At 43.4% G+C, this 27481-nt stretch overlaps 1 protein-coding gene across 11 annotated transcripts in view; it reads left to right on the forward strand.

Moving 5' to 3' along the window:
• magi2a (membrane associated guanylate kinase, WW and PDZ domain containing 2a) overlaps nt 1–27481 on the forward strand; it is a 273490-nt gene that overhangs the window by 73988 nt on the left and 172021 nt on the right. For 10 of the 11 annotated variants that reach the window (XM_004548382.3, XM_012918390.3, XM_012918391.3 and 7 more), the window contains exon 2: nt 5922–6038. In XM_004548382.3, coding sequence (XP_004548439.1) covers nt 5922–6038 — 117 coding nt within the window. Of the gene's footprint in view, nt 1–4023; nt 4372–5921; nt 6039–27481 lie in introns of those variants that run through there. The other variant, XM_024805610.2, reaches the window with a different exon arrangement.

Here is a 27481-nt window from a genome sequence, read left to right on the forward strand (position 1 = left end):
ACTGTTTGTTCCAATTCTGTATTAAATTAGTTGTAAATAACAGCAGCTGTTTGACTGATGGTTAAGAAGCTACGAATTGTAAAAACAGTGCTTTGTTCCTTTTACCCTAAATCATATAAATTGAGGCATAAAGATTAATGAGGGTTGTCAGTTTTTTTTCTCATTTCATGTAAACCTATGTAGGTGGTAGGAGCAAAAAATGTCGTCCCAGAACTATTTAAATAATATTTTTGTGTGTATTTGCATGTAGCTCCATCTGAAAGCCAGTTGGCGTTTATGGATTCTAGCGATTCACCACAGAGTTGGCATCGTGCTTTCCTATTGAAGACTAATCAACAGAGCGCAGTGTGTGTCTGGTGAAACTGGCAAGGTTTTAAGCCCATCCTGATCATTTAATTAGTCTGATTATCCAAACAGCTGTCTGCTGGTGCTCTTTCTGACTTCAAGTCGCACACAAACACATGCGTGCACGCTGAGTGATGATGCTACATATGCGCCTGCTCACGGATGCCCTTGGAGCGCGTGTGATAAATAGTGTCATTGAAGCTGTGATGACAGCACTCCAAGCTGACTGACTGTCAGCATGAAATCTTCCATGCTGCGCTGTTCTTGACAGTGCAAAAGGTCTTTGGGCAATTGTGGAAGATGTAGTTAAATTCTTAAATGATCAAAAAGGGCAAAAAAGTCTTGAAATGACAATAGGCTCTGCCAATAGACAATATATTGATCCTTATATGCCGGTTGTGTATTTAGTCCATCAAGATGACCATGTGAGGTGGTTTGTCTTTATTTTTACAAGCTTTAGTCACTCAGACGTTTCTGACCAAGGGGTTGTTTTAGAGGTGACAACATCTTTTCAATCACAAATGCAAATATTAGGAAATGGCCATCTCTGGAGCTGAAATACGAGGCTGGTGTGAAAGTCCCGGAAACTGTAGTTCCTTAAGTGGCCACTTGAGGCTGTCTCTAAAAATGGACGTCCCATTTTATCAGCAAAGAAGTTTTCCAACTCAGCCTAGATTAGAAGAAAAAAGAGCTTTTCTTTCTTGGGGTAAAACTGATCTTAAAAACAAGTGCTGCTTTGCTCTGATGCAGGAGTAGCTTCGCTGAAGACGTGGTTCAAACGTCTCTTATGTTTATGTTTTAGCTGAGTAAGGAAATCTATTATTAAGAATTTGTCAACAACTTATTTCCAACTGCAAGCCAAGTGCAACCAACCATGAATAATTCATTGCAAGCCTAGTTTAAATTGTTGAAGGCAAATGAACTGAAAGGGCATATGCCATATGCCATGCATTTAAAAACTGACATCTTTTTAGAGTAGACTGCTGTCCTTGAGAGTTTTTCCTCCACCTTAATATCTTGCAGTGGTAGCCAGAACTCCTCTGTGAGCTTGACTGGTTTGTGCCTAGGTATGAGGCAGTTAACTCTTATAACACCTTGATCCCCTGGAGGAACCAGCTGCTCTCTTGTTTTTTGACTCTCCACAGGCTGTTCGCTCTTTCTCTCTCTCCCAGCCTCCCAGGGGATTTACATGACACCTGCTGAGCTTAAACAGGGAATTGTCTTCTTCTGCAGAGCAACAACAATTTTCCTTCATCCATCTGTTTTAGAAACAGTAATAAAAAAAATCTGATTTTGGCTCTAAACACACCAGAAGTGCTCCCTCAACTGCACGGAGGAGTCTTTTCATTTTGCATCGTGCTAAGATGCTTTTTCATGTCTTGCGTGCATGGAGCCATTTGCTCAAGGTGAAAGTGGAAGCAATAACGGCCTAATAGACGTGAATGCTTGATTCATGTTAAGCTGATAATGCATCAGCGAGTGGATTTTCCTCGGGTACTGTCAATTTGCAGTCATTTTTTTGTACTTCCTCCAGCCCTCTTGTTTTTACGCTCGCTCTGTCATTCACCTTTCCCCATTGGCAGCTTTGTGATGTTATGAGGGCATCTCTGTCAGGAACCACCTTAACAGGAAAAAAACAACAACTTTGCATCACATTAAAAGACCTCCTTCATCCTTATACACCTCATTGACTATAGAGTTGCTGCTTGATTTGCACCCTTATGCACTCTTGCCTGCCCACATACTCACACAATCTATTTTTGGATCTGTGGCCACATATTGGGATGTATTGAGTAGAGACTGTGGTGGTGGTTGCTCTAACTGATTCTTGTTGTTTATGGAAATTTTTGGCCATACTTCCAGAAGTAGATTTGTGAGATCAGTTTCCACTGTAATTCACCCCAAAGGTGTTCTATTGGGTTAAGGGTCAGGACTCTGTACAGGCCAGTCATGTTCTTCTACACCAAACCTGCTCATCCATGTCTTTATGGACCTTGCTTTGTGCACTAGTGGGCAACTTGCAACTACTGAAAAAGTGGCCTACCATTTCCTAGCTGAGTGCCTTTTGTTCCCCTGTCGCTTCCACTTAGCTACCACTAACACTTGACTGTGTAATATTTACTAGTGAGGCAATGTCACGACTAGAGTTGTTGCGCAGGTGGCATCCTATCATGCCACAACGCTGGAATTCACTGAGCTCCTAAGAGCGACCCATTCTTTCACAAATGGTTGTAGAAGGAGTCTGCATGCCTACAGTAGGTGCTTGATTTCATACACCTGTGGCCATGCATGGGATTGGAACACCTGAAGTCAATGATTTGGATGAGTAATTGAATACTTGGTAATATAGTGTATAATAAAAACCATTCCACTTCACGAGTAATGGAATGAGACTGATTCGTTTAGGGACAATAGCTAAACTGTATGAATATAAACTAGTACACATCTTCCCGTGTAAATCAAAACTCACACCTAGTTTACGTGCTGCTGTATTTTATGTAATTTTCTCCCTGCTTTGCTGTCTACGCTCTCAAATAGAAGTTAAATATCTCAAAAACCTTTACCTGGGTTGTTTTCCCTTCAAGGTAGTATTCTTGTTCCAGTATTGCTGCTATTTTTAGCCTGGAAGTCCCATTCAGACCACTTGCAAGTGTTTGATCTCCGCTCTATCACAACAGTGACCCTTCAACTTGAATTTCAGTTTGGTGAAGAGGATGAAGTCACAGGGAGTCAAATCTGGCAAGCTCCAAAAAGCTCCTACATTTTTTATTGCCCTGCGCGCGGCAAGGTAATGGCACGATGGCACGCACAACCGTTTAGTTGATTTGGGACCAGTGTCTAACCTCCAACGCTTCAGGAAATTGCAGTAGAACTCTGCCCTGACAGTCTGATCCTGAAAGATGAATTCACAGTACACGTCCTTGTGAATGTGGAAAAGTGAAATGTGAAATGTGAAAAAATGTGAAAAAAAACAAGCTCACTCCTGGTCATGCTCCTGAACTCATGCGTCGTCTTCTTTCATTGAAAACTGCTGTTTAGTCTCTGGTTCATAACTAGACATCCAGCTCTGCTTCAAGAAACACAAAGAGCAAAAAGATGCATTTCTTATTGCTGATAAACCATTAAAAAAACCAAACCCTTTTTTACATTGTGGGAAGTTTTAGAAAATGGAACATTACATATATGGGATTTTATATCAGTATCAACATCAGTGTGCTGTAAAGCTTTACAAAGATTCAATTTGAAACAGAGAATAAATGTCATTGCCAAGATGACACGTATGACGTGACCAGAAATGAAAAAATTGCTATGGGTTTCTAAACACAGAGTAAACAAACAGCAAATTAATTAGTAGGAATACTGTTCTGTGGGAGTGAGACAGCACTGCGTTTGGCTGAAGCATATTATTTAGTTTCGCCACATGGTTTCTGATGGTGGAAGATGGTCATTTCCAAGCCATCTGGATGCTATAAGCCAAGGAAGACGATGTGGCAGAGATTTGCTTTTATTCACTAATAGGCATATAAAAACCCATGTAGTGCACTGTACAGCAGATGGGGGGCGTTGCAGGACCTGCGAATCTGAAGGGAAAACCAGGGATTTCATTGCGATCGGTCCCCACAGCCAAAGCTGTGCTTCAACAGTCGCTCTCCCTCACTCGCAGCATCACACACTTCCCTTCCCCTCCGCTTTGCCACCGTCTCTCACACACACACACTCTCTCTCTTTGCTTCAGTGTTTCTCAACCACTCATTCTGCTGCGCTCGCCCGTGTCATCTCTCCTCTGTGGAGTGCAGAGAGAGGTGATTCAGCTCGCGGGCTGACTGGCAGTTGCTGGATTGGGCAAACAGAGACAGAGTTGAGGACCTGAGGGACAGGACAGTACTGTTTGAGGGGGGGGATTCCATCGGGAGAGATACAGCGCAAGATTACCTCCAGTGGAGATTATTTGCATCACAAAACCTGTGGAAAGAGGACTGTGACTCTCTCTGTGTAGTGGATGCACAACCGCTGCCTGTGGAAGAGGTGCCATTCACTGTTTTAATTTTTGTGCTTTTGTGTGTGTGTGTGTGTGCGTGTGTGTGTGTGTGTGTGTGTGTCACCTTTTCAGTATGCAGATTCACCAGCTTGCCTTCTTTTCTTATGCAAATGTAAATTGGCTGGTTGTACTGCTCTACACCTTTGACAGAGACTCAGATGGAGCCGGTCTCTGTATTTCAGGTTTGCATGATTATAATGCAACGCTGCGTGAAATAGTTTGGGATTTATGCATCTTGCTGTATTTGTGTGTGTGTGTGTGTGTGTGTGTGTGGTTCAAGAACACAGAAGTGAAGAACCAGAATGTGCTGAATAATTGATCCCCAGTATGACAGAAAACTTCCAAACTAGGTTATTCTTGAATTAATGTGCCACTCATTATATTTGCTGCTATTTCACCCACCTTCCCTCTGAGCTCGTTTACAGTCGATTGTGTGGATACCCCCGTCTCTACATGTGTGCACTGGTGATATGCATGCTCTCCAACATATCATGCGTGGATGTCGTTGCCTCGGGAGCACACAGGGGTAAAGAAGGGGGCAGCTAAGTGGTATGTGGCACTGTGCCAAGTTGCCGCTTCAAACTGGATGTTGAAGGTTAGTCAAATCCACTCGGTTCATGCAGAGGAGTAACAAACATGACAAGTATGTTGGCTAAAGCGACACCGTGAGGAATCCCTTAAGTAACATCAGCCGACCATTCCCCCTCCTCCACTTAGCCGTCCTGTCTTGCCTCCATTTCAAATGTGATTATACGAGTGTGTGGCAGAGTAGATAGATGGAGTATTTGTTGCAGAAGGAGGAGGTGGAGGTAAAGCTTGTTTTAGTTTGCTACTTTCTACCCCCCCACCCCTGCCACGGGATTGCTTTTGCCTTCCTTCCCGCTTATCCCTTACCTCCATTTGTCTGTGGTCCCTTGATCACTTTTTAACCCCCTCAGTCCTGCTGAGCCAGCAGGATTCACTGGTTTTAAACTGAAGTCCATTTACAGAGCTGGGATTGCTAGAGAGACACAGAGAAAAGAAGGGGGAGGTAACCCAGGTGAGGGCAAATAAGAGGGAGTAAAAACAGCCCCTCGGGGAGTTGGTGGCTGATTTATGTGTAGACATATCTCCACACGTGTTTGGCCACAGCTCCAATTAATACCTCCGCCAATCCGTGGCCGCGCTTGACAAATGCTGGATCTGTGAGTGCCGAGTGTGTTCATTAGTGTTTGGATTGTAGGATTTTCAGCGAATTTAAATTGTTTACTGTGGTCTTGGGAGATTCTGGGTCATTTGATGCTGCAGTGTTTGGATCTTCCTCTGCTTGTTGTTGAGGTTTGCACGAAAAGAAAAAAAAAGGTGTGAGGCAAGCAATTTTCCTTGCCTGGATAATTCACAAACACATCCAGCTGTCCCCATTTCTGATCAAAGGCTGATTAGGCTCTTTCCTTCTATAAATTGACTGGAACAAATTTTGGTATCAGTCTTAGAGCAGTTGCATTTATTTGAATTTGGTGCTTTTGATTATTGATTATTGACCTTTGTGTTCCTCCAGGGGGCGTGATAGACAAGGACCTGCGCCACTACCTCAACCTGCGTTTCCAGAAAGGCTCAGTGGACCACGAGCTGCAGCAGATCATCCGGGACAACCTCTACCTCCGCACCGTCCCCTGTGAGTTACCTTGTGCTCACCTGACCTCCCTTTGTCCATCCTTGTTCCCTTCACTCACCTCCTTGAGTGAGACACTTACATTCAGTGCTTTGCCAAGGGTAGATCATCAATAAAGCCAAGTGTGCAATTTCAAAGGGGGCAGTAAAAGCTCCAGGTTCGCTCTGTGACAGTTTGAATGTGGTAAGTTGCCAACAAACAAGACAGAAATGAGTGTTTGGCTCACATCTGCAGTTCTCTTTTGGCCACATTGGACCTTGCCTGACATAGGATGACTTTGGCTGCCTCAGCTCAACCATAGATCCACCTTGTCAGTTCAGCTGTGTAACAGAGCTGTAAGTAGGCCTAATGTCTGCATGTGGATCTCCAGTGTCCCACACTGTTCAATAGCATCTTTCATTGCCCTCTACATGGTGTTTAAATACCCACTTTTTGTGACGAGGTTTCAGACCACAGTGATGTCACTGATGACATCAAGGTTAAGCATGCCTGTAAATTAATTAAAGAGAGAAAAAAATGAGATGACAAGCAGACTAGTCTTACAATATCAAACTTCAAAATTTGAGCCCAGGATGACGTATTTAAGAGCAATTTAAAGCCAATAATCACATTGTTCAGTGATCAAATCACATTGTAAATTTTGTTGAAAATTGTGACATATTGCATAATGTGTGCATAATATTGCAAACTTATGCTGTCAGGTTGGTTTCCAAGTGTTGCTGAAATTAGCACCGCTAGCACCAGCGGCATTCTTTTCCTAATTCCTTTTTTCTTTTTCTTTTGATTGTCCACGCACCTCATCAAACCATGTTTACACGTTGCTCTCCTTCAGAGGTGTATGCCAGGTTATTTGTCAGTTGTTGTAGATTAACAAATATGAGACTACATCCACACATACAAATGCAGGTATTTTTTTAAGATGGAGATTTTCACATAGAGACACTAAGAGCACAGTCAAAAGCAACATGTGGTGATATAACCCTAACTGTATGAATTGTTAGCCAATTGGAAGGCTGGAGATGATAGCAATGTGCACAATTTAACATTAAAAAAAGGAGATAAAGGTGCACACCTTTGACATTGCAAGACAAAAATTCCTTTTCCTCATCGAAACACTGAAGTATTTTTTCAAAAGCTTTGATTTTAGTGGCCCGAAACACCATTCACATGTGGATGAAAGACCAGAGCACACTTTACCAAAATACCTGTGCGTGTGTGTGTGTGTGTGTGTGTATACATATGGATTGAATACTTTGTTTAGCTTGCTAACAGTTCTGTTGCCAACTAGAGACAGCAGCAATGTTCACCCTTCAAGTGGAGTGAGTGGAGCCATTTATGTGCACTGTTGTGATATTTTCAGTTGCAAAAATGAATTTGGCTGTCTACATTTCCTGCAACTTTAAAAAAAACATATAGGCTATGATTTTTTTTCTTTTTTTGCAATTTTATATTCTAATGTATTCTAACTGTATTCTAATGTGGAAAAATGTACTGCTGCAGAAGCCTTGAGAGTTATCCCTAACCCTAAACCCTAAACTTTTTTGTATAAAACTCACTGAAAGCCACAACATCCAATTATATAATAACAACAGGTTTGTCTTCTCTCACTTTGTGTTAATGATTCATCTTTGGCAGCTGTGCAGTCTGTTGTGTTTTTTTCAAAAGCTCAAGAGCAATGGACTGTATAGATCTAAAGCTGAGGTCAAGTTCAACATATTACCACATTTTCAGGCAATTTTATACATACCCCGCTGACAGAGAGCAAGCCTGAGGGCAGGCAGTACTCTTGCAGGTGGTTGGTTTCTGGAGCTGCAGAAAATGTAACAAACTAATAGGTTGTTGTGTATAGTCCGCTGCGTACATTGTCTAGTGCTTGAATGCAGCAGAACTCATACACATGCAGAGAGGGTGGGAGGAACAGGGGGCCAACAGGGGAATCCCGACAGGTCGATCCAGCTTCTTGCTTCGCGTGAACTGTTTCCCCTCTGAGTATTTTTCAAGCGCGGTATGTGCTGAATATACTGAATTTTCTTTCTGATGTGAGTACGTGATGTGATATTTTCTTTCCCTGTTTGCCATGTCCCTTTGCTTTCAGCCCCAAATCCCCCAAATATCTATCTGTGCGGTGATCGATTGAGCCGCTGGAGTGTTAGTTTAGCTGGAATCAGCCTTGTCTGGAAGTTCGACTCTTTAAAATCAAATGTTTACTGCAGCTCTGTCTCTAATTAGCTGCATTAACTGCCTCACAAGAACACAGAGCTGCAACCAAGTGCTCTGTAGACAATCAAAGATAAGATTTGGAGGGCTTTAAGCTATTGATACTTGGTGTTCTTGGTTCAGGATAGCTTTTTAAACTGAATGCTTATCTAAGTCTTAAATATTGTATGCTGGAAGACATTTTCTTTTATCAGGTTATCGCACAATGTTATATGTGCTAGGGCTAAGAAAACACAATATTTAGTAAGTATTATTCTGATTCCTGTTTGCTTTTTGTTTCCTGGATGTTCAGCCGTCCATTAAAGGACTGTGATATTAAAGGGTGTTTGTCTGTAAACTCTTATCTGTGCACACTGTTTGTTAGCCTAGCTGTGCATTTAGACCCAGCTGTCTAGTGGCTAACTCCCCCCTGAATCCCCTAATGGAGGTGCATTCTTCAAGCCTAGGTGCAGGCAAATATCACTGGAACCACTTTTATGTCTCCCTGACTGCACAGAATGCAGCAGGAGAAACAAAAAGAGACCTATTTATATTACAATACAAGCATCATTTTCTCTGATAACCACTCATAGAGCAACTGCCAGTGAGGCAGTGAAGATAGAGAAGAGGTGAACAGTAAAGGCTGAGAACAAATGGAGGAACAAATAGAGGGAAAGAAATCCGAAAAGGAACGGGGGAAAGGGGATGAAGCTTGATGATAGGGACACGGGCTGTATACACATAACCACATAGTGAAATGGCAAAGAGAGGTTAACTGGTGCATTAATGAAGGTTTAACAATGGGCTTTAGTGCTGCTGACAGGAAGAGGGCTTAGTCATGACTGAACTAGGCTTTTTATATCTGGATGCATAGATGTGTTCTTTTTTTAAATATGGAAAACATATGTTATTGAGAAGAAACAATGCACTATGACTGCGAAGCAATCAACGTGGACAAGACACATCTGGAGTTGGTCTTCAACTGGAGTGTATTTCAACCAGATTCATTTGTACTTTATTTTCTTATGAGAAAAATCCTTCCAACAGTCTCAAATGTCCTGTGTACGCATCTGTTTTCAAAAAAAATTGGGATGCTGTGTGAAATGGATTAGCTAAGAATAACCTAGCTAATAACATAGTTGCAAAGACTTTAGTGATATTGTCTCATACAGTCATATCATTAATCAATTCGTGAAGCCAAAGAAATCTGTAGGCAGAAGATAAGGCTGAAAACCAATACTGAAAGCCTCTCAGGTGGCACTGCGTTAGAAAATCACTGCATGGGCTGAAGAAACAGTTCTGAAAACTCAGTTTGTCTCAAATGTATCCTAAGTCTCTACCAAGGAAAAAAAAAAACATATACTGTATAATATAAACTAGACCCAGAAACACTATGCCACCTTCTCTGGCCAGAGAGAGGACAACTGGAAAACTGTCATGTGGTCTGATGATTGAACGTTGTCCTCCAGTCCTCCAAGTCCAGAGTGGCTTTAGTAGTACAGTAGGTTGTAACTTGCACATCTATGAAGGCACCATTAATACTCAGTGATATCTACAAGTTTTAGAGCAACATGTGCTGCCATTCAGACAACATTTTAAAGTTAAGCGATGCAAGATTATTTTATTGGAAAACAACAACAACAACAAGTGTCCCTTTGCGACTAAGCATCTGAAATCTTATCCATGGTAAAGAATGGGAAGACATTTCCCCTTCAAATAAGTTATTTCAGATTCCAAACAGCAGAAAGTTTAAAGTGAAGAGATGAATCAGGCATAAATGAGCTTATTTTTCTAAAGACAAAATTTCTCTTTTATGTTTTTATACTGGCACCGTTTAGTTGCTTAGCGGTGGGTTAATACAAACCCAGCCTCGGCACGTCACAAGCTAGTGTACTCCCAGTGCCGATCCCAAGCCCAGAAAAATGAGAGGATCCTAAATCAAACAAGCAGATCCGTTCATTTTGGCAACTCCTATGCAATAACAGAGCAGCCAAAAGTTTGTTTTTCTCTTTGTGCTTGTACTATTTCTAGTAAACAATGAGATTAAAAGACAAGCAAATCATTGGTTTGTGTTTTTATTCATATTTACACACTGTGCAAACCTTTCTTTTAGGATACTGATAATATGCCAGGTTTAAATTGAGCATTTGACTTAAATGAGCTAATTGTGGACAAACCACTGGGAGATTCATGAAGTAAAGCCCCCTCTCTCAAACTGATAAAAAAAGAGTTGCACTGAAGACTCCCGAGATGTGTGATGAATCTAAAGGAGGTTGAGAGGTGAGAGAGAAAAGGCATGATGTGAAGTAGTTCATCATCACAATTTACACGTAACCCTTGAGTGGTAAAGAAAGGACATTTTTCGTGGGGATGGAGGCTGACGGGCAGACAGTAGGAGACTTACTGCCATTCACACCAATCGTGAGGCTTGGATGGAGTCGGCGAGGGCAGCTAAGACTGTGCCAGCTCTTAGACAAATTGCCTGGTTGAAATCCAAGGTCAGAGCGTTAATAGCCTGAGCCTATGTGAAATCAGGCCTATCTTCTGGTAATCCATATAGATTTGATGGGAGGGATAGAAAGCGGAGTGAAACAAGGTGTGTGCAGACTAGTCATGAGACCTAAGTGTGCTGTATTGGATGAATTATTTAGGTAAGAGTGAATTGAAAGAACACGACAATGGAGTAAATATATATTTTTAAACAACAGAGTGACTCCTGACTGTGCTTTCATTTAATAACGTCACAGCTGAGCAGAAAGTTATTTGAAAGATGCTATAAATATTTGAACTAATTTACAAGTGTTTAGATATTTAGAGTAAATAACTTGAAGGTCAACTGAAAGATTAAAAAAATACAAATGTTACTCTTGTTTCCCCATCGAATACCAAATCAAATATAAATATGCACAGTGCCTCAGTTACAGGGGAACAAAAATGTGTTAAAAATATCAAGGTCATCAGGATAATATGACTCATTTCCCAGAAGCCACTCAGTCTTTCATGTACTTATTATATTTGTTCGTCTCTTGTTGTTTTTCCTTGCCTGGCTGATTTTTCTCTTTTACTTTACTTTCTTCATACAAGAACACTTCAAGCACTCCTTTTTATCTCAGTGGACGCAATAAAGCACTTAGTTACGTGGTGTCATTGATGGTCTCTGAATAATAGAGCTGATGATCAGGAGGCCATCTGGAGGTAGAAAAGGGAGGAGATGCTCAGTTTGTCACTTCCTTTCAACTTCTTAGAAATGTAAGTAACATGTCCTCTTAGAACAAGATCTAGAGTGTCTATTTGTAACAAAATGTTGGTTTAAGCCGTCTATACAAAAGCTTAAAATGCCAGAAATGATCCAATAATCCACAAGAAAAAAAGGCAAAGATCAAAATAGAGTCTGAGTAATATAATTTAATTTATCTGTTCTGTTTCCATTAATGTTAATAATCTTCCACTCTCCCTTTTTTTGTTTTAAATTACTAGACTTTGTAGGGTCCCAGCCCAGAGTCAGGAGCCAGTGGAGCAGACTATTAGTGTTTAATAGTAGGCTATTACTGAATTAATTATAGAAATAGAAAATTTGGTCCTTATAATGGAATAGACCATGATCTGTTTTGAAACCTCCTATGGGCCCACCTGCCACAGGATGAGCCACTGGGGTTCATATGGTTTGAGGTGTTCCAGTCATTCGCTGTCTTAAGTGAGAACTGGTGGGCAGGGATTGATATACTTGTATTCCTCTGGTTTTAATGCCTGCGCGATACCTAATGTCACGCTGGGACTTAAACACATACATATAGGATGCCTCTTTGGTGTCTCTTAAGTGAGGTGTTTCCTGTGTCCTAGACATTGTATTGATGGATGGATGGATGGATGGATGGATGGATGGATGGATGGAAGCTGAGCATATCTGCCTTACCATATTTTTAAACCTGGACATGACAAGGTTGATCTGACTGCAAAAGATACTGCACTCTCACATAATGGAGACTTATCCTTGGCCTGGTAGCCATGCCAGAAGGCATACCATTCTTCATTATATGTATTATTTCCCACCACTTTGAACATAAATAGGCAAAATAAACATCACGTTGTATTAAAAAAGACTTTATGAGGAAAAAAATGTATAATCATGAAGTGCAACGGGTAGGTAATTTCCTCCGTCCGTATGGTCGGACTTCTTTTTTACAGTTTGTTGCGGTGACTATCGCACAGTTCAAAGCAGTGATGGCCTCTAGCACTCACAGAAGTGTTAAATTGTATTAAACAGTTTAAATCATCACAATTTAAACACATTACCTGTTAGGTAAGAATGTCGTAAGCGGCAAATGGTGACATTGTGACAACATTGCTCTATGATCGTAAAATAACCCAACCACAGACTTAGTGTGCTGTATTGTTACAGAACAAATTAATGTAATGTATTTTAGTAACTATGACATTATGTCAAGATGAATTGTATTGTAATCTGCTTTCCAATGTAACTCTTTGGAATATAAAAGCAACATATTTAGAACATTGTTTTATTTTATATTAATGTTTGAAACACTGAGCAGACGTCACCAGAGACCAACGCAAGACGCTACCGCTGAGCTGCAACACCAAAAGTTTGTTGTAAATGGGAATGACATTAAGTGATAGCTCTTATCTCGTAAATACAATAGCTGCCATTAAATAGCATTTGCAGCATTATCCACAATTCAAACTAAGGGACATGTGTATACCTGTAAGCACGAAATCTATGTTAATATACCAGCTGCTGGACAATTTTTTCCTTGTTACAGAAGCTATTGCCCAATTATAGAACCCCACACTGTGATCCTTTTGGGAACCCTGCCTTCACTGCTAACAGCTTGGCTACCTTGCAAAGAATGCGACAAGCAATTTGATAGCAGAGGTGGGCCTCTTGAAGAAAGAGCGTTTCAGCGAACATCCGCTAATGGAGACGTAAAGTTTATGACCGGTGTGATTGGATACTCCCGCATGTGTTTTTAATGCCCACAAGTTGCCTCTTATGAGTCTTTGCATTAATGTGTGAATGTGTTTGTTTTCTTTGGCCTTTACATGCATGTGCAAACAACATATGCTTAAATAGCAGGAAGTAGAGATTGATACTGTGAGTTAATGGGGAGTTTGACGCCTACAGGGACACTGACTTTGCGTTAATGGCCGGGGCAGCCGTGCACAATATGGATGGTGTTTACTAATGAGAGAGAGAGACATACTCGACGTCCATCTGCCTATCCACAGTTGTCAGTTGGATCATTCTGAAGTCTTGCAGCATAGCAGGAAATATGACTTTCTCTCCGGCTTTCCTTTCCTTTCCTGCTGCTCTGCTGCTCCGTCTTTATCTTTACTTCGTCCCCTCATTCTTTTCTCCCTGAGTCCTGTTGTTGTTTTGTTTTGTTTTGTTTTGATTTGGATTTTTTGCTGTGCGTGTGTGCATTTCATTGCAAAGAAGATTTGCAAGTCCAGTATGTAACTTGTAAGATCACACAGGTATCTGTGATTGGCCCTGCTTTCTTTTTTGCAGCATGTCACATGTCTGTGTTTCTGGTTAATAGCCTGATTTCTGATAGATGACGGCAATAATCAGGATAATAAGAACAGTCTAACAGCTCCCCAGTGCCCCGCCATTCAATATTTAGCATCTCTGTGAGAAACCCAATAAACCGTAGAAGTGTGAGCCTGAATGAGGAGCTCAGAGTGGCCTTGCTTACTCTGGAGCTCTGAGATGAGGCCTGGTGTGGAGATGAATGAAGAGCAGTTTGTGTGTTTTATAAATTTAATTTTATTTATTTTTTTATCCTGGTCATGAAAAACAGGAAAACGTGCTGCTCGTGAGCTTGTTTGCCTGCTTGCATATTATTTTGTCAGTCTTTGTGAAGAAGGTTAAGCAGATCAGACAAATACCTCTAGTCAAAAGCTCACTTTCTTTCATCCATCCATTTACTCCGCTCTCCCTCTCCTCACTTACTCATTGACTCACTGGAGGCAGGGCCGGGTTTCCATGGCAACCGTTTCCACTCCCCATCTGCGTCAGAGGCTCAACTCTTCTTAAAACCTCAGCCCCCTTTCTTTTCCCTTCCTCCCTGTGCCCTTCCTGTCCCACTCCCCTCTACTTCATCCCACTTTCTCCAAGCCAAGACTGTAGGTCAGAAAAACCTGGCAACTCGGGGTCAGCACCAAGTACACCGCTTGCTGGAAATAGGATTTCAAGGTGTAAAATTGAGTGTATAATCCATATGTTAGAGAGGTGTGCGCGTTTTCATCTGAGGGTGAGGGAGTGTGGGAGGGGGTTGACTGACAGGGCAGGACACAGATGTGAATGTGCCGGGTGGCAAGCGTGACGCGGCACTCTCTGCTCGCTGGCAGATGCGGCTTTTAGACGCAAAGGGGAAAAGGTGTGAGATTTGCTCTCTAATTGGCCTTCATCACATAAACCTCCTCAACATCACCACGCCTCATCATCAAGCTCCTGCTGTCTCCTACCCTTGGAAGTGAAGAAACGGTGTCAGATAGACAGATCCATCAGGTGTGCCGCCTGCGGTCACCTCACCATGATGCTGTAATGAGAGCTTCCTCGGTTGTCTTTGGTATAATGATCTGGTGTCTTTGGGGGAATGACGAAGACCTTGATCCTTCTCAGGAGGTTTCACAAAAAAGTATTTACACATTTTTCTTATTCCAAAGCATGAATTATTTTAAATGGAAGCGAAAGCATTAACAGAACGGCGGCACAATCTTAATGGGGCATATTTCCACTGCAGCACATCGCTCCCATGACAGCCTGCTGGAAGCTCCTGGATTATGATTGAAAATGACTGCTTCTTTAAGTTGGACACTGGAGATAATAGAAACTGTTGGGTAAGAGAGTAAAACCTCAACTCACATAATTGTGTCCACAAGGAGTAGTCTAAGTATGTCTTATTCACAGAGTGCTGTCAACACAGAGCCCTTAGCGCAACATGGCAAATTTAGCTCAGTCAATCAAACACAGGGCATATATTGTTAGGTGGCAGTTTGTTCTGTGAATCAGAGAATAGGCAGACAGTAATAGATTAAAGTTGGTATTATTAAGTAGTTTCACTGCAAAGATTTACTTCATCTTCTCCACATTAGCTTCAAAATTTCACACCATCATCGGATATTTAAAAAGAACAATACTATGCACCATCACAGTAAATGTGCCTTGGGACTGAACTCTTATCAGCACATATCTGGGGCACTTTTCCCGACTCTCCTGTCGACTGACTGCAGTTATTACCTCCATCCTTATTACCCACATGTGGAAAGAACTCGTTGAACCAGCAAATGTAGAAAGCCTTTTATTTATTTATTTCTTACAGTGCTGTGTTTTTCATCTCACCACCACATGCTCACAACCAAACCTCCCATCTATATTTTTCCAAGCCCTTCCCCTAGCACTTTTTCTACTAAATGCTTTGTATCTGTTTTGGCAGGACAGCGCAGACAGGTGCACAGCTCAAACTGTTGTTCACCATTGAGCTGGCCTTATCGCCAACTGCAAAACTCGGGCTATCGTTTTGAATCCAACCCTATTGTGACAAAGGAGATTTCTGTTCCTTTATAAAAACAATGATGCAACATATGTGAGAAAATGGTATTGATCAGAAGTAGAACGTAACTTCTGGTACCTGTGATAAGTAAAGTTAGAAAACCAGCAGAATTGTGTGCACAGTTTTTGGGTGTTGATTAGGGCTGCCACAAACGATTGTTTTGATAGTCGACTAGTCACCGATTATTTTTGCGATTAGTCGACTAATCAGATCATCATCCATTGAACGTAAAAGTACAGCTTATTGCACCAGCAGCATCTGCTCTTATATAACTATCATTAGCTTACAGCTTTAAGTGTTTAAGGTCTGTGCTAACTAAAAATAAAGACAAGATGATAGTTAATTGAATTCTAATTAAATGTGCAGATTGTTCCGGTGGAGTTTAATAAACTCAGCCGATTTACTCAGGAACAAATAAAATACTGAAAAAAGCCAAACAATAACATTTTTAAGTTATCTAAGTGACTTGTATATGTTTAACCTGAGTAGGGCGGTGGGTTTGAAAACGATCTGCCGGGAGTCCGGTGCTCTCATGGCCCCCAGCTAGCTATCGAGCTAGTGGGTAACAGACGCCTCCGAAAACGTCGGAGCGCTTTTGAAAATATGTGGTGTCTTGATAAACTGAGCAGATATTTGAGGTTTACACAGCTACATTCTCGCCTGAAAATATGTTAAACGTTTATTTTGTGACCCAGAAAGAATAATAAGAGTAATATTAAAACTAACTAGCTGCCGCCATTGTTGACAACTGCGCTGGGCCGCGCTATGAATTCTGGGACACAGTTTCTTCTTCTTCGGGGTTTAACGGCAGCTGGCATCCTTGTACATGCAGTGCTGCCATCTTCTGTTTCAGTCCGTTATTACACTCTTAAATCCTGCTACTTATTCCTGCTTTTGGGATCTTACAAAGCTTCAAATGACGCGTCGACTATTAAATCAGTCGTCGACGATTTTGATAGTCGACGTAATCGTGACTAGTCGACTAATCGTGGCAGCCCTAGTGTTGATATGCATAAACATGTGAATTGCAGAGAGGTTTTTTTAAAGTGTGTTTCCGATACCATTTTTGTGCCAAACCTAGAATACAGTGTGCGTGCTACACCTGAGAGATAAATGAGAAAATCCTGCAGGTTGATAACAAGGAGAGACGACGACGTCCCTGCACCCTTCTGATTACTGTTATTATCACTAGAACAATGGGTCCTTAATTCCCAGCATAAAAATGAGCGAGCCATGTTTTTTCTGGTTAAAATGAAAACTGTCATTATCAGATTTTATCAGTGGCTAACTAATTAAACTAACATGAATTAGCATATTAGGATACCGCCATTAGTTAAAAACTGCTTTTCCAACTGACTTGTTAACATTTCTAGCTTGATTTAAACAGGAAGGTTGTCTTGGCTATGAGCTTAATGGCTCCATACAATATATATAAAAGTAGATTGTTTTAAAATGGCATATAAGAAGAGGCTTTATGCTACGAACTACAAATTCCAGATATGTATGAGAGTAGTACTTTTTGAAACTTTGGCTGCAGTTGAGCTGCCGTGGGCATTGTGGCAGCTCAAGCATTTAAACACAGTTTGACCCATAGCATTTTATCCATTACTTGTTAATTAGGTGGCTGTCTTCAAATAGTCTAGAGGATGCTTCTCCAGAGGCACCACACCCTCCACTCATCAGACATCTGATTATCACCCTTACTATTGCTGTGAGCTGCCAGTTTGTTTGACTGGCATACCCGAGGTAACGTGCAAATAAATTACAGAGCTGCTAATAAGTGTTACTCTAACCAAATTTGGAGTATCGAATTTGTTCAAATGTTGTGACTGGAGCTCGTAAACGTTTCTATTACGGTGCCAGATTTTGTACCAGAGAAACAGAGTGAACAGGCAGAGAAACTGGGGTTGGGTTAAAACGCGGCGCTCTTGGTTTAATTTGTACATATTAACAGCAAATAAACCGCAAAGGTCTTCAGATTTTGATGTTTTGTGTTTCTTCTCTGGTGTAAATTGTGGTTGTTGGCTGACTTATTCAGGCAGCTCAGGGACTTGGTACCTGTATCATTTGTTTCCAGGGTTTTGCCGTTTATAAAATAATACTTTGTCAGAGATTCTGACTAGAACTCTAATTTAACTGACTGTGCTCACCAGAGGTTACAGTTGCTAAGCTATGATTGGACAGTTGTTCTGGGGTTAGTTTTAGCTGCCACTTAAATGATGGGTCCTGAGACAGGCCTACAAAATATTCTACTTTCTAGACTTTAACATAAAATCTTCATTCTTTTAAAAACTCAAAAGAGCAATAACTGACCATGTGTGATGTTTGAGATGTCTGTCAACTTTCTTCCACCTCTCTGACTGGTGTTTCAGGTCGCTGCCTGCAGACTGATTCGGTCTAGAGAGCAGCATGGGGACACACCGACCCACAGTCTTAATATTCGTGGCCAGTGCCTTTGTGGCCAAAAGGGCATTTCTTTGACCAACCATAAGACAAACCCTTCCCTTCTGGAAAGAGCTGCACACGCATAAGGCTGAATAATATTTATTCCATATTTATATTTGCTCTGGTAATTTTATTATGAAAAGGGACAGTAGTAGTCTGATTACAGAGCTATATAAGGATCTTGATCATATTATCTTAGTCATTATGAGGGTACTAATTAGGGGAAGTATAACTTGATTAGAAAGTCTTTGTTTTCCATCAGTATGTACAGTAGATATACTTCTGTGAATATACAGCTCTGTTTCAATGTTGAACGAAGGAAGCATTGATGAGTAATTCGGCGTTTGAAAGAGCAACTTAGCAATCAGTACTACATCTTTTTGATGCTTATCTACTGTTTATTTTTTTTCACATATAGCTTAAGGAAAGATGTCTTTATTACAAATGTTTTATCTAAAATTATCTGGCTCAAAAACGATGTTGCTGATATATTTCAATAAGGCCGATACTGAATGTTCAAACATTGGTGCATAGGGTGTGGCCCTGCCTGTCACCTTGTGACACTTGGCATGAGCTCCAGCCTCCCCATGACGCTGAATTGGATAAGCAAAAGGAAAATATTCTTATTCATTCGTATTATTTTTATTGACATTTACCACTGCTATTACCAATTAATAACTGACACTAGTCACTAACGGACTCTCATCACGTGTAAGAGGAATTAGTCCTCAAGTATGTGTGTCTGTCTGTGTTTTGGCTGATTGAATTTGGCTGATTAAAATGTTGAGCGTTTGACATTCATGGACCAGTTTGTTGTGGAAACATTTTGTCCTTTTTTTCTGAACCATTCTTTCTAAATAGTCGCTTCCATGTAAACTAACTTCATAAAATTATATATTTGCGTTACTGCCTCCCACCTGTTTTTCTGCTTTTTAAAAAAAAAAAAAAAAATCATAGGCTTCAAAGTGACAGCTATGGTATTGTTCCACCACTCATTGTAGAGACCTGAGGAGTCAGTAAGGCCAGAGAAGAGAGAAGAAAATCCCCAAGGCCTGTCTCATTAGAGACAGCTTCTCTGTCATAATTCTCCAGTTGTAGCAGCATTAGGCTTTCCTTTCCCTCATGTTAATTACAGGGGCTGTGTAAGTAATTGGCTCTTTTTTGGATGGTAAAGCTAAGGCAGACAAAAAGAGATCATAGTGTTTTTTTATTCGAAGGAAAATTCTGTGCATATTTTTTGGTGTTTGCAAGTTTCAGTGTTTGAGGCTAAGATTAGGGATCATTCTCCGGTATCGGGTATCCCAAATGTTAAAAAAACCCAACCCTTCTGTCCACCAGCTATTTCTCTTCTTTTTTGAAGTTAATGTTTTCTTCATCCGCCACCCCATGTGCTTTTCCATGAAGTGTGCAAAGTAAGTGTGACACTGCAGTTGACAGTAAGGTGCACAGTCACCCAGGCTGATGATCTCCAGAGTGTTGCTACAGATAGCATCAGCAGGATTTTGACCATCATGTATGTGATAGTCAAGTAATAATTTCCCCTGCTCTCTGTGGCTTTAGGTAATAGCAAGACAAATGCTTAGTCTGCTTAGCCTGCCTGCTCCCACAGATATATCAGAGCGGTGATTCTGTTTAGCCCAGATCCTAATGAAATATTCCATCTTTGCCACCTCAGTGGGATGGGGAATTGAATGTGCAGAGGCTGCTACGCTATCTCATATAGTGACCTGCTGAATGAGGGAAAGCTATCAGAATGTCAGATTGTCCGTATCATTATTTGGTACGATCCACGCATATAAGCTTGACACTACAAGTATTCAATTTGGATGGTAATGATATTACGCCGGAAAGTGTATGCACTCAAATCATCCCTAATAGCAGCATTACAGCAGGCATTCAATTGGACAGATTGAAACATGCTGCAGCCTATTGATGTCGAAGCTCAGGTCACAGCTGACGCAGGTAGAACTTTCATGACGTTTTATGAGAAAGCCACAGACTGTGAACATTTGCAGGTTTCATTTTGTTCCAAAGTGCATGGTGCAATGCAGCAAACGTCTCGGTCAAGCAACCCGCTCGGTGTGTACAAACACATCCCGACACAGAAAAAACGGCACGCTGGTCCCAAATTTGGGTCAATAACATACAGTCAGATAATAAAAGAGATAATAAACATTTTCATTCCCTTTGATTATTTTTTTCTTATGTTATCTCGGGCCTTTTTATTTGTCTTATTATCTAGTACATCCCATTTTTTTGCTGCTGCAATGGCCCACTTCCCCTACAGGGGTGATTAAAGTTTCATCTTATCTTCAAACGAGATTACAGCATGCAGTAGCTCTCCCACAGGTTGAAGAGCTAATTCAGGTAAAGCAGATTGACCAATCACAACGCTACCAGCGAAAGGGAATCCTTTTGACTTTTTTTTTGGCACAGTGCAGTCTCCAAGGGTAGGATTAGCGTTCAGCCCTTTTTACAGTATGTTTGTTTGTTTGAGTCCCGTTTTCATTTATTTATTAGAGTGACACATAACTCGAGGGATTTTGTAGATGTCCTTATCTGAACAGATGGGCTTAATATTATCACTTCTGATCCATTTCAGAGGGAAAGTGTCAGGCGGGATTTGTATTCAGATGTTTTAAGTTGTCTTTAAGACAGAGCTGTTAATAGAAATAAGGTGTTGGGGATTTTAGTTGAATCTGTTTGAGACACTTGGGGATATTGATAGAGCTTTATGTCATGTTTTTAGTCTTACCTTGTTCTAAGTGTTGCCATAACATTTCTGAGGCTGATCTGAAGTCAGCTAGGAACATACCACAGCTGTCAAACAATAATATTTGTTGCTTCTTGATATCAAGGAGAAAAAACATGAATACACAAATTGTCAAGATGTATGAAGGTTGTCCTCCAACAGAGAGTATTTACAATCATAACCATTTCTTCAACCTGCTCTCCGCTTCCAAACAAGGCCGGGACAATAGAGAGTACTAGTCAACACATAAAAATTTAAAACTTCCCTGTCTGAGGATCCATTTTTGTCTAGCATCTCATTCTTGTCAAGGCAACTGATTCCCTGGAGGAGGAGTTTTCCAATGTCTGCTAATTATCTCCGCCAGGATGGTTATGTGATTGTTTTGGTTTGCCTCTGTTTGTTTTCATGCCTTTTAGCAGGAAAAAGTTCTGCATGTATTTGCGTGAACATTTTACTAGAAGTGGGACTTGGCCTGGCATCAGATCTGGATTCAGGAATTTTTGACTGGATTCTTTGCCATCACATATGCAAACCGAGATATGATGTGATATGTTTTCAAGAATCGATTTCACATTCTGATATTTTTCTGATCCAAGGATTTAGTTTGTGCTTCATGTCGAGGGGATTATCAGCCTTGATGGAGGTAAGGCCCCCGGGACTGGTCAATGACGCCCCCTGGCAACCTTCTGTCATGTGGATTCCCCGACTGACTGGGGAGTGGTTGCTTGCTGTCACTGGATGGAATAGGATACTGCACCAAACACCTCCTTGATCTTGCTTTGGTTTATAGAACCAGATTGTGAATATTTGCTAACTAGTGCCAAACCAGAATCAAACACTATTGGCCTTCAAAGTAAAAGCTGCTTCATTTTGAAAAACATATACACAGTATTAGTATATGGAGCTCAATGATATGGTAAATAATCTGATTACAATTTTTTTTTTCACATCAATGAATACTGACATAAATATTGCAATATAAATAAAATCACTATTTCTCAAAAGCTTACAGCTTCCTTTGTACTCCTCAGTAAAGATGTGGGGTTAATTTCAGTTTAAATAGTGTTTCATTTCTGTCAGAAATTGTATTTTCATACTAATAAAAGTTCATCAAATTTATTGTGCAAAACTGATTCTTGGAAAATACTTCTTAGCCAGTTATCCCCAGTACGCCAGCAAATCCGATCAAGAGCTCAGTGTGCTACTAGTGAGTTGAACACGGAATACTAAATGAGCATCAAAAGCTGGGGGATCAATTTATCTTACAGGGTAAGACAAATTATCTCTCTTTTGTTTATCTTGGTTTTTTTTCTCTCCCTCACACTGTTTCACTGGAATCCTGCCATGCCTCAGAATCGTTTTATTGTACAATATTAAAGAGAAGAAACAGTCAGCTGTTGAATTTTCATATTCTCATCCAATTCGGCAAAATGCAAGGCAGCGCTTACTTGATTCCTTCTCACTCCAGAGAATCTTTTTACCTGGTTGTTCAGATAAACTGCGCTCTGTCACCACAGGCTTTTAGTTTCTTTTCTGCCGATCAGTTCACTGAAGGAAAAACAAAAATATGCATGGCCTTTTTTTTGGCTCACTTCTCCTTCCCTCCGTTACTTACTCCACCTCTGTCTGTTTCTCAGTTGTGTTTGCTTTGTTTTGCAGTGCGCTTCAGTGCGCAGCAAGATGCTTTGGTTGCTCAAGGTTAGATTGCTACACTGATCAACAAAGAGCAAGTGCGTTTTCTTTTGTTTGACACGAGCAGTGCGCCTCCCCAGACAAACATACAATGCATTTACTCACAGACAATCACAAAAATGTGCATTAGATGCATCCACACCCAAGAGGTTGGAGTACAGGGCCAGCAGTTTCAGCACTTTGCCTGGCAAACAGCTTTGTTGTCATGGTTTGCTGTGTGGCAGGCAGGAGAAGGACCCAAGATGCAGACTCACAGACACGGGGATAAACTCAAAAAACACAGCTTTATTGCTGGCCACGAGAAGTAATACAAAATAACCTAAAACTGGGAAAACTAAAGCATGAGCTGTACAAGGAACCGAACCACGGGGAGAATTACACACAACATGAGGGAGAACGCGACCCCGAACAGAGGGAGACTCAGACAGAAATACACAGAGGGTAAACGAGGAAAGTGGGCACACACGGGGAACACAGGTGACACTGATAATCATAACGAGACAGGGCGGGGTGAACTGAACATGACATGTACAGGCACAGAGGTTCAGACAGGAGGAGAGAGAGCACGGGGAAAACACAGACATAACGGGCTGGGGAAACATGAAACAACCACAAAGGGAGACGAGGGCTCATAAATACATAGAGGGCACACAGGGGGGAGAGAGAGCACGGGGAGAACTTAGACATAATGGGCAGGGGAAACATGGAATAAAACATAAGGAGAGACGAGGGCTCACAGATACACAGAGGGGCACACAGGGGGTAAAAGCCATGAAGGGAAAACACTTAGGGAACAACACAACAGGGCAACTCAGAAAACATGGCCTAAATAAGGAACGAAATACAAAAATACAAGGAACTAAGAATACTGGGCCCACATGGCCCAGGACCATGACATCACCCCCCCCCCCCCCCCTAAAGGGCTGGCTCCCGACAGCCCAAACCCGAAAAACAAAACAAAAACAGAAAACAACCCACCCAGGGCGGGAGGCGGGGGACCAGGACGGAGGGACCAGAACGGGAAACAAAACAAACAACAGAAAACACAGGAGCACATGACCATAGTCCAAATAAAGTTCAGGGGGCCGACCCAGAGCCCACAGGCACAAGAGTTCACGGGTCACACGGTCGGGGGGCCGACCAGGCGGGTGGCACAGGTGACAGAGCTGGTCCGGAGGCCGGCCGTGCGGAAGGCAGCGGCGGCGGCGAAGGAGACGACGGAGCAGTTCAGGGGGCCGACCGCGCGGAAGGCAGCGGCGGCGGCGAAGGAGACGACGGAGCAGTTCAGGGGGCCGACCGCGCCGAAGGCAGCGGCGGCGGCGAAGGAGACGACGGAGCAGTTCAGGGGGCCGACCGCGCCGAAGGCAGCGGCGGCTCTCCAGTCTCAGGCGTGCTGGCCGTGGCCTGGTGGGCACAGGACCAGACGAGGCCGGACCAGGCGTCGCTGCAGAGGCTGGGCCGGACCAGGCGAAGCACAGGCTGAGGCTGGGCCGGACGAGGACGAAGACTCGGAGGCTGGGCCGGATGAGGACGAAGACTCGGAGGCTGGAGCTGCAGCAGACGAAGACTCGGAGGCTGGAGCTGCAGCTGACGAAGCACAGGCTGGAGCTGGACCAGGAGGAGCAGAAGCAGAAGGTGGCTGGGTGGGCTCCTCGGGCCCTCCAGCTGACGTGACGCGAAGCGGTGGCGTCGCCGCAGGGTGCCAGATAGGCACACCTGGGAGTCCAACAGCAGACGCAGGACAAACAGTTATGAAGGCCCCTGGCTGGACTAGGAGCTGAGGAAACACAGGCTGCTGAGGCACAAACCCAGAGAGAGAGAGAGCAGGTAAAAAACAGTCCATAGGGCTTAACAGCTTAACACAAGAAACCATGAAGTGGACAGTGGTAGGGACCACCAGTTCTGAGCCAGCAATCATTAGGTTCCCAGAGTCTACATCAGTCCGAAGGGGCTCAGAGGTTACTAGCCCAGTCTGTGTAGTCCTAGGAGAGGTCAACATAAGCTGGTTGGACTCAACCGGTGGTAGTGTGCGGCTCAGAGGAGCTGGTTCGACCATACGGAAAACAAGGACCGCCACTCGATCCACAAAAACAAAGCTTAGATCACCAGGAGCTGACTCCTGGAAAAACAGTAAATACACAGATATGGACCTAACCATTGGCACCGTGGTAGCATGACTGTGGTGTGTTGGATGGACGTGTTTGTTGGAACCCGTACCCGCAGTGATCTGTGGCTGCAGAGTGTTAACCCTATTGAGTGGAGAGACAGATACAGGTGAAACGGTACGTGAACCATTAACTGAAGCAGGTGACGCTTCAGGCTGAGAGAGGGTGGTTATGACATTGTTCGGGGCCAAAACCCTATCTAGTGACGAGTTCATAGAGGCAGGAGAAAATGGTGTCACATAAATCCTGACCCCAGCTTCCATCTCCTGAGTGGTGGTTATGGTGCTGGAGCAAAACAGTTCAGAACCACCTGGTTTGTTATCTATGGGGAGACAGGAGACGTGTTGCGACATTACAGTGTCCTGGTCACCATGATCTGCTGTTATGTGTGCATCTTGGTAACATGCTAGGGGTTCATGACCAGTGTTCACAGTCTCTGGTTCGTGAAAAGCAAGTGTAGCTGGGCACACCAGAGCACTAGCTATGCTTTCGTTGCCTTCATTCAGTGACTGATGGAGGAGCAGGGCCGGCTCAGGAGGGAAGAGAGAAACCACAGGCAACTCAGATTTAGTTGGAACTGCAGACACGGAAAGAGACACCAAAGGAAACACCTCCCTACTGCTATTAAAACCAAAGGCGGTGGGAAACCTTGTCAGTCTGTGAATCGAGTCTGTGGTCCCTGCCGGGTTGAGTGAAGTGGGAGCGGAACTGTCTCTGGCCTGCGGCTCAGTGAACGGCTCATTGCTAGCCACCTCACCGGCTAAGTCCGTAGCCTCCTCACATGCCTTCTGCTCAGAGGTAACTTGGAGCGACTGGACAGTTTCACTCACCTCCGAGCGTCGGGCGATGCGGTGGCGACGCGAACGCCGTTTTCTTTTGGCCGTGGGCCCCGTAGACGTGGGAGATGGAGGCTCCTGAGGCGTCGCAGCGGCTGAGGAGGCGGTAGTTAGCGGAGTGGCAGGCGGAAGTCCCAGGCAACTCCGGGGCCCCCCAAGGGCTAGCCGTGTCCCGCGGAAAACCTCATCGTAGGGGGGAGCGAGCCATGGCTCCTCTCGTAGCTCTTCCTCCAGTTGCGCGCATACGGCGCGCTGCCGCTCCTCGAGGTCGGAATCCGCGCCCCCCACAGCCACCTCGTGTTGCTCAGTGGAGGGCAGAACGGGCCGTGGCGGTGCGCGACAGCGGCGGGAACGCCGTTTCCTCTTAGGGGCGGCCGTGGGCTCAGCCTGGCCTTCCGTGGCGACCGGCTCCTCGCCCTCAGACCACATCCGTGCCAGGCAGGAAGCAGGAGACGAGTAGCCCGATCGCGGCGGCGAGGGGGGGTGGTCGGTCTGTGGTGGGACAGCTGACGAGAGCTCCTCCTCGGTGATAAGCCAGGGCTTCCAACGGAGCTCGTCCTCCCGATATGCCCGTAACACCTGCTGCCGCTCCTCTTCACCGAAGTCGCTGGCCTCTGGCATCTCCGTGCGCCACGTAGTGTAGACAGGCGGTGGCGGAGATGTAGAAGCCGATGAGAAGCGAACAGGCGGCGTAACGGTGGTGAGCCCCATGGTCCCGATCCTGACCGTTTCTGGTTCTTTCTGGGACAGCTGCCCCGGACGGATGCCCACGGCGGACACAAGAAAGTCCCGGATGTGGGGGCGCAGCGCGCCGAATAGCCACGGGAGCCCGGACACCATCCGCTGAAGACGGACGGCTACGGTCTCCCGGTATTCGCCTCGAGGTAGCGTCGCCCATTCCTCACAGTGGTATTCCACCGTGTAGACCAAGTCGTCCTTGAGGTCCGCGGAGGGGTTGTGAGCTGCTGGGTCCAGTTCGGGGTCGCGTTCTTCTGTCATGGTTTGCTGTGTGGCAGGCAGGAGAAGGACCCAAGATGCAGACTCACAGACACGGGGATAAACTCAAAAAACACAGCTTTATTGCTGGCCACGCGAAGTAATACAAAATAACCTAAAACTGGGAAAACTAAAGCATGAGCTGTACAAGGAACCGAACCACGGGGAGAATTACACACAACATGAGGGAGAACGCGACCCCGAACAGAGGGAGACTCAGACAGAAATACACAGAGGGTAAACGAGGAAAGTGGGCACACACGGGGAACACAGGTGACACTGATAATCATAACGAGACAGGGCGGGGTGAACTGAACATGACATGTACAGGCACAGAGGTTCAGACAGGAGGAGAGAGAGCACGGGGAAAACACAGATACAGTGGGGCAAAAAAGTATTTAGTCAGCCACCGATTGTGCAAGTTCCCCCACCTAAAATGATGACAGAGGTCAGTAATTTGCACCAGAGGTACACTTCAACTGTGAGAGACAGAATGTGAAAAAAAAATCCATGAATCCACATGGTAGGATTTGTAAAGAATTTATTCGTAAATCAGGGTGGAAAATAAGTATTTGGTCAATAATAAAAATACAACTCAATACTTTGTAACATAACCTTTGTTGGCAATAACAGAGGTCAAACGTTTACTATAGGTCTTTACCAGGTTTGCACACACAGTAGCTGGTATTTTGGCCCACTCCTCCATGCAGATCTTCTCGAGAGCAGTGATGTTTTGGGGCTGTCGCCGAGCAACACGGACTTTCAACTCCCGCCACAGATTTTCTATGGG

The sequence above is a fragment of the Maylandia zebra genome, linkage group LG17 (genome assembly GCF_041146795.1).
Source record: "Maylandia zebra isolate NMK-2024a linkage group LG17, Mzebra_GT3a, whole genome shotgun sequence".
Classification (NCBI taxonomy): domain Eukaryota; kingdom Metazoa; phylum Chordata; class Actinopteri; order Cichliformes; family Cichlidae; genus Maylandia; species Maylandia zebra.